Source organism: Pezoporus wallicus, unplaced genomic scaffold, assembly GCF_028554395.1.
Source record: "Pezoporus wallicus isolate ANWC-B61680 ecotype Strahan unplaced genomic scaffold, APGP_CSIRO_Pwel_v1 contig_2595, whole genome shotgun sequence".
NCBI classification, from domain to species: domain Eukaryota; kingdom Metazoa; phylum Chordata; class Aves; order Psittaciformes; family Psittacidae; genus Pezoporus; species Pezoporus wallicus.
The window spans coordinates 301,964-313,978 of NW_026640968.1; the positions used below are offsets into that span (position 1 = coordinate 301,964).

A 12,015-nucleotide genomic window follows, 5' to 3' on the forward strand; every position below is an offset into this window, starting at 1 on the left:
CATCCAAACCCATACATCACTCAGTCACCACCAGCTTTGCTGAAATTGTTATTGTGAAATGAGGACTGGTGGTGGATTAGAGTGAGCTCAGATTAAAAAGTTTGGTTAACCAACTAAGAAATTGACATCCCTTCAGCACTGTTGCTTGCTAATGCAGTTATAAAAAGTTTTTGTCAATAAATGATTCCCACTTAATGGCCTGAGGCTTCTCCTGCTGAAATGAAATCATAAAAACAGCAGCAACAACAGGTGCAGTACTGTTTTAAATAAAGTAAAAAACCAGAATGGTATTAGGTTATAATCTCCTAATAGCATGCATTTGTAATTAATTGAAGCAACGTAACTTAAAAAGATCTGTGTAGCACAGCAGCATATCTCATGAGCACTGTGAAGAACAAGACACAGTGCGATGCCTGAAGAGGAACTGTGCCAGAATAGGTAAGGTATTTTATTAATAAAAGATGAGCTCAGTATTAGATGTGATTAAATCTGTAAAGTCATCAGAGTTACCAAGTAATGTAGCAGCCAGCCAGCTAGCAGCCACCTAGCTAATAGTGTAACTGATACAGACCTGCATTTCATCCGAGCTAGAATTTATCCTGAGAAATGGTACTGAACAAGGGTGTAGCAAAGAATCAAAAATCTACAGAAGCTTGTCATCTAGAATTAGTTTTTGTGTTTCTACCAAAATTTATTCTATATTTAAACAGATGTATGCATGACTAGAGAGCTTTAGTGTTCCCTGGAAAATAAGAGACCAATGTGCTAATTGTGATACTGTTAACACCTTCACAATCTCTTCTTACCAGTGGAGTCAGCAGCTACAAGATGTAACTCCAAAATGGATCTTTTTGGTGATATTTTAAATATAGATGTCAGTTACTGCAGTAAATCAACTACACTGTAGAGCTGTGCATCTTTGTGGACATTATATATCTCCATATTCTTGAAACAAAGGTATTACTCCGTGAAGTTACAAATGTTTCAGATTCGTATGGTTCTTTCATAACCCTAGTTATTCATGGGAAAAAAAAGGGGGGGGGGGGTGTGTGTGTGTTTGACACAGCTTATGAAAATACAACTAATTCTTGTAAAATGAAACTTTATTCTAAAATGTATCCAAAATTGCAAGACACAAGCACCATTAAACAGATAAATAGACATATATTTATGTACAGAGAGCATCAAACACAGAACAATTGTTAATATAATTCTTATACCATTTTAATGAGTATCCATCAATAAAATTTTACAATTTAAAGAAGACTTTTCAGTTGCAAAACAGTTGTAAAATCATATGTATAAATTATGTTTACTACAATTGCAATAACAGAAGCAAAGTAAAATACAAAAATAATACTGCAAATTCAAATACAAAACTCAAAGTAATGCTGCACAGGTACATACGTACACTGGATGAACTCATGCAGCTAGGCAGTGCAACAAATTAACTGCTGAGTTTAACTTATCACAAATGGAACAACCATGTTGGCAAACAGAAGCAGATATATTTTTGTAATAAATCATAGTGCATTTTGAAGTTAGACTTTATGATTGTTGAGTGATACACTTCTAAAATTCCCCATGAGAACTGAGATTCCCCAACTCATCTCCTGCAAAATGAAATACAAATGACAAAAGCTAAAAAAAACCCCACTGTAGTAGAGAGTCTGATCTGCTGGTACCATCTGGATTTTATTTTTTTAAATTCTTGGTATCAGACTTGTTTGCAAGTGTCCATGTCCACAGAGACATGCAATTACTCCTTGCTACCACATGTAAATCTTCATGCTCCAATGCTATCTCCATAAACTGAATCACACAGACTGCACAGGTTCAAAAAGACATAGCTGAGCCTTGAAAAAAAAGAACTCTTGAATCCCTGTGAAGTACAGAGAGAGAGTAAAATGGAAGGTAGAGAGGCCTTGTTATTCCTGAAGCTCCTATCCCCAGTTGCTTTAATTACATAAACACAGATAACATAAGAGGATTTTATGGCTTGGATGAAATTTCTGCTGATTTACTGGGCAAGCGCAAGGCCCTTTCACAGTGCAGAAGGCTACAGTGTTTTGGTTGGCGAAAGGAAGCCTCAGGTGACCATGTAGAAAAATACTTCTGTGGTGAAAACAAGTTAAAGAAACAGAATCAAAACAGAACTTGAAAACTGATTTCTTATGTAACTACAATACTAAAACATGGCTGTTCCCCTTTCAGTGCTGCGTTGGCTGAACATGTAGATATGACCAAAGTTCACAGCTCATTGAATATTACTGGTTAAGTGTCAAAATTAAATGAGATACAATTACACAGTCCTTAAAATCTTAAAAGTGATAAGCACGCTCAGTGTTTCTACTAGGAAGTTACTGCTAAAATGCTACATTTCTTTGCTGAGAAGACATGAATTTACAGCAGTCTGTAAACTACTGTAGAGTTGATCCCTGCATCCTTTGTGCTCCAAACCCCTTTTTTCAAGCCATCACTAACTTTCAAGTTAATGGGAATTTCGAGCAAAAAAGGGATGCAGAAAAACACTTGTATTGGGTAAACCATGCAGCAATTTATACAGCAGCATTTTCGACTTTCCAGCATGCAAGTACATGTTAAGAGTGAGGCTAAGCGACGGCATGCACTGCAGTGACATGTCATTGTGCTTATGTCTGGTAAGTATCCCATGGTATTTTCACCTGGGGAAAACATAAAGGTTAGCCCCAGAAGATTCAAAACAGCCAGCATGAATGAAGCCATCAGCTGCTATTTTTAAAGTAAATATTTGCATTTCTAGTAAAGAACACTCCAAGAGGGAAGAAGTTAGTCTACTTGTAGCTTATAGATACTGAAGCTGAATTACAAAGGCATGATATACAAGCCTGTATTCGTTGTAAATTGTATATGCTCATATATTTTTGCTCATACCACCTTGAGATACTGAATAGCAAAATAGTAACTGAAGATGCCAATGTTAATGGAAAGTTAAGTATTAAAAATAAATGATTGCTGGAGAAGATACGTTTCTACTTTTCCTGGGTGATGACCTTGCTCACCTTCCCTCCATTAGATGACAATACCCATCAAGATACTCAAGAACATGGTGATCCACTGAGAAAACTGGATGCGTGTCAGACAACAGACAGAATGGCTTTATCCACCTGAAAAGTTGTCAAAAAGTGAGAAGTGGCTGCCACAGCAGTTTTCCCCACTACAACTGTTTACCTGTGGCCCAGAATTCACTGAGAACCCACAGTCACTGGAAATTCACACCCATCTTCACGCAGAGATGACGCTAAGATAATCCGTGAATGTAAAGTTTTGGTCAAGTTCAGCACTTGAAATATTGAACAACAGAGCAGGGATTGTACTACCATATTGTAAAAAAATCCTCAATTCTTCTATTCATAGCTACACCAGATGTGTATAATTTTCAACACAGAATGACTTACAGTTTGGGAAATAAAGCAAATGTATAAATACCACTCCTGTTAAAACTCACAAAAAAAATTACACCCACTTTTGTGTGATGAAGTTATATGGCAACTTCAGCTGCTGTCTCAGGCCCAGCTGTGAGAATGTGGACTCTTCATAAAGGTGACAGGGTGCAATTTTTAATCTTCAACTGTTCCTCAGCTTTCAGCAAGAATCAGTACAACTGCTTATGATTTCGTACCAGCAGTTAAGTGAAGAAACGTATTCAAGTTAGACTAGAATAACGTAGATGTTCACCGAAACCCTGAGGTGGAACCTGCTATAAATTTACTTTGCTAACCCACAGTAACACTGATGCAAAGACCTCCTCGTTTCCAAACCAGCATGTGAAATCATATAGATGTACTAAACATTTACAAAAAATCCCCACCATAAACTGCCATTACTACCTGCATTCTCACAATCCTGAGGATCTTCTAGATTTATTCCTTAAAGCTCCCAGGAAAGGAATCTTTAGCCATCCCAAGAAATGTATGAACATTACTATCTTTGTTACAGTCTCACAGAGGCTTAATTTAAAAGCATCATATGCTATGTCTGGTGTTGATTCCTCTGTGCAATGGTTTCATCCTGTGTTGTTTTCAATGAATGAATCAGTGCAGGCAAAGAGTGAGAGTGCAACTGATACAGGGATGTGAAGCTTGGATTCATTCCACCTAATTCTAGGCAGTCAAAAGCATGCAGGTTTCACCAGTGGAGAGGGAAATCTTCCAGAGGCATATCCTCTTCTGTTCCACCTCTGACGTACAGAATAGACGTAGGCTGGCAATTTTTAAGCAGCTGAAATTAAGGTAGGATGAATCAGGCCACAGTTTGGAGCAGAAACATGCCTGATGTGGTAGAATGTATTACCATTACAAAACACAGCCTGTCAGCCTTGTCTGAGGCTCCAAACCAGATAAACTTTTAGGGTTAGTGATGCACACAATCCTTGCAAGCTCACCAGTCTCACAAGGATCTTTTAAAAGATAAAACAGTGAGACTAGATTTTATGACCTTGGTTTTATGAGCTGGGCAGCGTGTTGGACCTTTCAGACTACTGCCCTTCTGAACCCATCCCAGAGGCTGCTTGTAAATGTTTCGCTTAAGGTCTGGAGAAGTTCACAGTTGGAGTGGTTACTCATCCAATTATCATTAATGTAAATCAAATCAACATGCACACATGTCAGTGTATTTATGATGTTGTGGGAATTTGTTATCTCTATGCTTTTGAGCAATTTTGGCATGGCATGTATTCACTCTCTCCAGTAGATGCTGATAGTGAAGCACACACTGAGGAGAAATACAGGTGTTTGGAAATACACAGCATTTGTGAGACCCCCAGTCTTATCAGTATTAATGCTTAAGGTCAGAGGCAGTATCAAGTTTAAAATGTATTTTCTATGTTAATATTTATATTGATAAATTTAATTTGTGCTGGTTTGGAAAACAGCTGATGTTTCCTTTCCTTCCAGAGACTGGAGTGTAAACATTAGTTTCATTTCTGATACTGAAAATTATTCTTTTTCTAAAATACACCTGCCTAATCGTTCAGATGTGACCTGCAAATACTTGAGACTGGGATCCCCGTGTTGTTTTTTGTTTTTTTTTAAGGGCTGAAATAATAGTAGAAACTTTTTTTTTTTTTGATCTTAGAGGGAATTTATCTACACACTGGCGTGGAAGCATCAGGAACATTTATTGAAAGTACTCAGTGTGAAAGGGTGAAGGTGCAAAGTCATTAACAAAGACTGCCTTTATTCAAAACATTAACCTACACATTTAAACAATCAATAAAAACATATAAAACACAGAATTTAAAATAATCAAAGTAATTATCCCCTTCAACTTTCCCACTTGTTTCACTTTTCTCATTACTGTCTTTCAGTCTAGACAGGACTTGAATGTCAGAAACCAGCAAAGAACACACACACATTTTCGGGTCTTTGTTGTATATCATAAAATAGTAATAAAAAATAATCCAGCATCCAAGAATTCGGATTATTTTTCTATCTCCATAAACAGACAAATAATTAAATTCTCCTTAAAACACTGCCACACATAAAACCCATGGCGGCTGGGTACAAGGACACAATACAAAGGCAGTGCTTTATCCCGTGCATACCCTTAGAGATGGGTTTCTGTCCTGGCACTGATGCAGTTAAAAAGCACACACTGCATATCTGGCATGGAGCCACGAAACGTGCTAACCTGCAGCTGCCTGTTGTTTGCTAAAATCCAGCCCCCAAAAGGGTATGAGCTGGGTTGAATTCTCTTACATTTAATATTCCTGCAAATGGCTTATATATTTGCTGTTTGAAATAAATTCTGAAACCACTAAGCGTGCTTAACAAACCTTTTACCTATATGTGAACAGCAAGTTTCGAGGAGAGAACAGGTACTGTTGTAGTATAAAATACACATGGCTGTACAATCAAATGCCACCTCTTGCTTCAAAACAATTTACAGTAGTAAGCAATGGTGACAAGGATTCTTACACAAAACCTACAGGAATTTACAGAATATGCATGGATCACTGAGGTTATAATGCCAGCAGTAGACTACACAGAGTATCTTGTGCAATGTGAACAAAGTTGACAATAGTTTACCAATGCTTTAAGTAATTCACATAAATATGCTAACCCACCAGCTATCAAACCCTCCTCCTCTTCCCACCATAAACAAGTGTTTGCCAGATGCATACACAGCAATCCATAGAAAAAAAATCTATTTGTTTTTGTGTTTTTAGGCAAACATGCATGAAATAGATGCACTGCAACAATTTTGCAAGGGGATACTTGCCACAAAAAAAGCCCTCAAAATTGGTCTCTAAGCATATACAGCATTTTAATTAACCCTTCTCAAATAGCCACTACAAGGCTAAAAAGTTTATTTTATGGATAATAAAAATGTACTTGCTTCTCAACTAACAGACAATTTCAGCTTCCACTTTACTTATGCCACTCTTCCATGTCTGTATTTTAGCCTTAGTTTAGGAACTTGTATTCTCTTCCTTAACCGTCAAGGTACTCATTAATGTAAATTAATGTAATCATTAATGTAAATCAAATCAAAGCTACAAGTTAATCAGAAAAATTAAAATAGACTGGGGAACAACTTATACTTGCTTTTGAACATCATGTTTATTGACAACAATTTAGCAAACATGGCTTTGCTTTTCTGCTAAGCTGTTGGACACGCTCTACTCTCCTGTTACAGATTGACTTTGACACCCACTGGAAGGACATTTGCACTTTGCTCAGCTGTAACAAAAGGGGTGGCCGGTGGATAGGGCAGCCCCTGGTCCACAACGTGCCTGAATCAAAAAGACCAGCCTTTCTGCTGGGGATTAGAGACAGCAGGATCAGGATGCACCTCTGCTTTAAGAAAGAGAGCAGCTATTGAACCCTAGCTACCAGTTTTGCTGATATGAAGCTTGTTACCAGTAATGTACTTTCCAAGCTATGCCAGTAAAAACTCTACTTCAATTACAGATCACCTGTTTGGATTTTATTTCCTTCCGATCTGCATGGTAAGTATCAGCTTTTGTTTCAAGCTACTATATGCCATTGCTAGAAATCATCTTGCCTTATGTGAGTCTGTGAGAGGCTAACTTTCCTAATCCTAAACAGTAAGAGCTCTCAGGATGCTGCACTGCCACTCCACATTTCTTGTTATGCTCAATGTCTCTAATGAAATAAACTCTCTGTAGTAGGGCTTTAGCTAGAGATTTGAATAACTTTCTGTACTTTTATTGGATCTTATTTTTGTGCAGAGATCTGGGACAGTACATTTAATAGGAAAATCCAAATAAGAGAGAAAAAACCATGAAGATGAAACAGAAATGAAACCTACAAATATCCAGTTGATAATTTGGCTCCTCAAGGATTGGAGCAGTTGTTCCATAGCAATAATTCTTCCCATCAAAAGCGATTGCTGATGATTTCACTCTATAGGGACAAACATAGGTTTGGCCATGGTTATTATTATAATTCCCTCCTAATCTGAGGAACTGTATATATCTCTGTAACAGACCAAACTTCTAAATTGTATGGTCTATTTCCTGGTATACCCAGGGTACTGAGAAAAGGCATCACCTTTCAAAAATCCCCATGTTTTGTGCTGATTCTCTATGAAAACTGGCGCTAAACTGCCAGAGTTTTCTCTAAGCAAAATTATTCTTCTTGTCTCAGCATTGTAAAGTCTTGAAGGATCCCCATACCTAACTGCAAGAAGAATTATCCCAAGTTCTCAAGAGAACAGCGAGGTAGCGTACGAATACCTTGTTTCTGAGCACAAATCTGGTGGATATTAATTGCCAGTCCTTAATTACTAGACCCTGTGAACAAGCCTGCTTGACCACTCGGTTACTCTTCTGAGAGATACAACCACAGAACCCTGCACAGCTAAGGGGCACCCTTAATCCCCCACAAGATACTGTGAAAATACGCAATAGACAAAATTACATTTGTGAATTGGGCTCTTACAAAATCATACATTAAGCAATCCACTTTTGAGGGTGTGGAAGGAGCTTTCAACATAAAAGTCCAGCTGTAACTAGGCAGTAAATTTTGTTTTGATTTGTTTTTCTCCAAATCCACATCTTTCAACATATATTTATGATGCTGAATTCAAATAAATAAAAGGTTTGGGTTTTTTTTCCTCAGTTTCTTTTTCACATAAAAATTAAATAGTGGCTATAAAGTGACCATTTCAAATTATAACTGAAAATTGCATTTTTATTAAATGTGAAAACATGTACCCAAGAAAACCCTTATACATTTTTATGGCAAGTTTTCCCATTACATGAGAGGCTTTCTTACACATTTTAAGCTTAAATTGAAAGAACACTGACCAAACAGAAGTTTGGACTAAAATTGCAAAGCTGTTAGCTATGTTGAGGGAAACTATGGCTGCACAAATGAAAACAAGATGGAAGGACAAGTTCACAAAAATAACTCATGTAGTAGTGAGCAACGCTCTATTAAAATAAGAAACAGAAGAAAGCCAAATCTGTTCTGCGTATCAGTACTACCAATACATAAACATGGCCCTGCATTGGTAGAATCTTTAAAATAATGTCTGCTTAGGGAAGACTAAATTTGAGCTTCTAGACTGTTCATGCTCAAGTATGGTTATAGCATATTAGCAGTCCCACTTTCCTGAAGGATACTGCCTGTATTCTGAAATCTAGTTGAAATTAACCAAGTGCAGGCTTAATTTCAAACAAATCTGCCCATGTTTTCAGGATCAGTTTCAATGTGCTGAACAGATGATTTGTTACTGTTTTGTTTTTTTTTTTTTCTTCCCAAGATAACAACACTGGCAGACAATATGCATGCATGCACTCAAAGCAGTGTTTCAGATAAGGACCTTTTCTTGTTTTTGTTTTTGGTTGTTTTTTTTTTTCAGGTTGAGACATCAATTTCGTAATTTCAACAGACCCCCTATATTTTGCTTTGTGTATGCAGTTTATACATCTGCCAAATGTCACACCTTGGATAAATTACATATTTCATCAAGATCAGGGTGAAATCCTACCAAAAAAATGTCCTTACATGAGTGGTTTCATCTATTTCAGCAGGACAGCTGGCATAAGCAGCAGCTTACAAGGTTGTCAGGAAAGTAGAGGAAGCCGCACACAGTAACATTTAAATCTAACTCATTCATTTCTGAGTGCACTGAATCTTTACAGTTGTTTCATATCATTAAAGCCTGAATTAGATCCTTAAGTGTGATCACTCTGAAGAGAAATGAACTGTCACTGTTGGAAGAGTATTTTTGAGTTTTATTTGGAATATGTGCTTTTGTCAGGATTCTCATCCTTTGGGCCTGACCAACCACAAGTGGGTTTGGAACAGGAGCCACGGCATTTCATCACTTACAGTGAATGAAAGAAAAATAAATTTACCTGCGCTAATCTCTTTTTTCTTTTTCTTTTTCATTGTTAAGCTCCATTTTACGTTCTCAAAATGCAAATGTGTAAGGTCAGATCTTGGAAGACTCCAGTCCTTATTTAGCCGCCACAACAAAGAAGAATGAAAGCTGACTAGGAACAGGAGATTACACTTAAAAATAATTAACTGAGCTGAGAAACAGAAATAGCTGCAACATGTACCAGCTGAAAATTCATTTTGACTGGCAAAGGGAAAAAGAAGAGTAAAATGTTCAACACTGAATACTGGAACAGCTCATTAAATTACCCATCTAATTCCAAATCATCTTTACAGGCAGTATTTCATTTGCAAGCCACAGAACAGGGGAAAATTCAAATGATTTCTAGCCAGTTCAAGAAGCTGTCCTTTTGATACATGAATTGCTATACATAAAGAAGCAAGACTGTTCCCTTCTTCTTAGTTTGAATTAGTTGAAATAAATAAATAAACAGCCTGCGTATTTCCACTGCAAGGGAAAACAACAGCTGGATATCTTTGGACATGGGGCATTTCATTCTACATTGAGGCAAGCAGGCTGGTTAAGTCTGAAAGCTGTTGCCATCTCTGAGTGTGTGATCCAGTGCTGGTCTGGGCTCTGCAATCAGAAGGGCTTCCAAACAAAAAATGGCAAATCTGGCCTCAGCCACAGGCTGATGGGACGATCCTCTGATCTGGGGACTGTCACTCTGAGATTCCCTCAAGTCTACTTGAGGCACATTTATGTCACTGGGGAGCATGTCAAAGACTCAATGCTATTGAATGTTATTGCCATGTTTTTTACATGCACCAAACTCACTGTACAGTGGAACGGGAAACACAAGAGCGCAACTGCATTTCTTCCTCATGCTCCTTCCATTAAGAAAATAATATAACCCCTGCATGAAAATATCCACGTATTTTTTTAATGTGCATGTCAAGCTACATGCTTCACATGTGATTCATACGGCTGCTTCTTTGCCCTAAATCTGGTTCTTGCCTACACAAGAATTAGACACGGAGACAAAATCTGGGTAAGAACACTCCTTTTCATAGGCTTATGATGCAGATAAAATTTCACAGTGAAATTCACAAGTGAATCCTAATTTCAGCTGATTTGTACAAGCACAGACTATTTGCCAGAATTCTCACAGTATGAGACATCCATTACTCCCTATTTCTGCTACTCTAAGGTTTCATTACTTCTGTCTTTAAAAAGCCTTACTCTGACTTTGCCTGAAAGAACCTTTTACAGGACCATGGATGATCTATTTATTACTGTATTAATAAAGAGAAATCTACATAAAAATGAAGTGTAGAGAAAATATCCTGCATCACTTAAAATAGAATTCCTCCTAGAGCTGGACAAGTTCTGACATCAGTAATGCTGTTGTGTAATAAAAGGTATAAACGAGCAGTTACGTTACACACTGGTGTCTAATGTATTAGAAATGTAAGTGGGAGTAAGTTAATGCATGAAAATAAGTCTTTCCACATTAATGCTCTAGATGTGTTGCAAACCCTACAATGATTTATAACTGAAAGAAGTGAACAAGCAAAGAGCTCTATGCATATTAGAAAAACAAAACAAAACAACACCCAAAGGGACACCTATATTTTTTAAAGTTGAATATTTATCATATAAGACTGCTTTCTTATAGTTCAGCTGCAGAAAACTATGTATGGTATTATCACCTGGGCTTGCCAATGCACATATAAGTAATTATACTCATGTGCATGAGCATAGGGGTATAAGCATCCGCTACAGAAGGCAAGATGATTAGGTTTCATTATAGCTGATTAAAATTCTAGCAATTAAGATATGCGAGATTAAGAGTATTCAAGGAGGTTTTCTAAATCTATAATTTTGCAGGCTTGCATATCTTTTGTTCCCCCAGTCTGTGGGATTATGTACAGATGAGAGGTGCTGGACATACCTAGTAACTAGCAGAGAAGGACAGGCTACAAGAAGCAGGGCCTGGTCCTGTTCATTTTGAAGCCAGGAATGTATTTACCCAGATTAACACTGCAGGATCAGTGTAACAGTATTATAGATGTTTTGATCTGTATAAATGGTTTGGAAAAGAAATGGAAAGGGGAAACAAAGACATGATGGCAGTAAGAAACATTGTATAGAAAGGAGTTTGAAAAAGCCACAGAAGAAAACGCATGTGCCTGAAAGGATGTTTTCTATATAAACTAGGATAAGATATTTCTAAAATTTTATTCAATATGTGCTGGCAGTTGCATTTAAGGTGCTTCTCTGCAGAGGTTTAATTTAATGGTCAGACTTTCATCCTGAACAGGGGCCTACAAGCTAAAATATTACAGACAAAGCAAAATTCAGAAAGAAAGGAAAAAAAAATCAAGACTGATTAATCTAAAACCTTACTCTGATTAATAATGCTACAGCGGCACATACTCTGTCTTGTAAAAGAGCCCTCAGTGATACTGTCAGGTGGTCACTGAACACACTGCTTGCCTGCTGGAGCTTCAGCTTGCACAGGACAGCACAGGGGCTTCCCGGAGATACGGAACAGACCCCACATGCATTCAGCAGTGTAAGATCTCACTCTGGGGCACACTTGGTGCATGAATGGGCTTTGGCACTTGATGCATAGTACAGGTGTATCCTTTTATCTTA

General features: G+C 37.5%; 2 protein-coding genes across 5 annotated transcripts in view; one reads left to right on the top strand and one right to left on the bottom strand.

The window, feature by feature from the left end:
- RASGRF2 (Ras protein specific guanine nucleotide releasing factor 2) overlaps positions 1 to 12,015 on the top strand; it is a 275,229-nt gene that overhangs the window by 220,469 nt on the left and 42,745 nt on the right. The window lies entirely within an intron of this gene.
- Positions 1,209 to 12,015, bottom strand: part of SSBP2 (single stranded DNA binding protein 2) — a 181,878-nt gene continuing 171,071 nt past the window's right edge. For 3 of the 4 annotated variants that reach the window (XM_057421394.1, XM_057421391.1, XM_057421393.1), the window contains one exon: positions 1,209 to 1,882. In XM_057421394.1, coding sequence (XP_057277377.1) covers positions 1,787 to 1,882 — 96 coding nt within the window. In that variant the 3' untranslated portion in view covers positions 1,209 to 1,786. Of the gene's footprint in view, positions 1,883 to 5,139; positions 7,410 to 12,015 lie in introns of those variants that run through there. The other variant, XM_057421392.1, reaches the window with a different exon arrangement.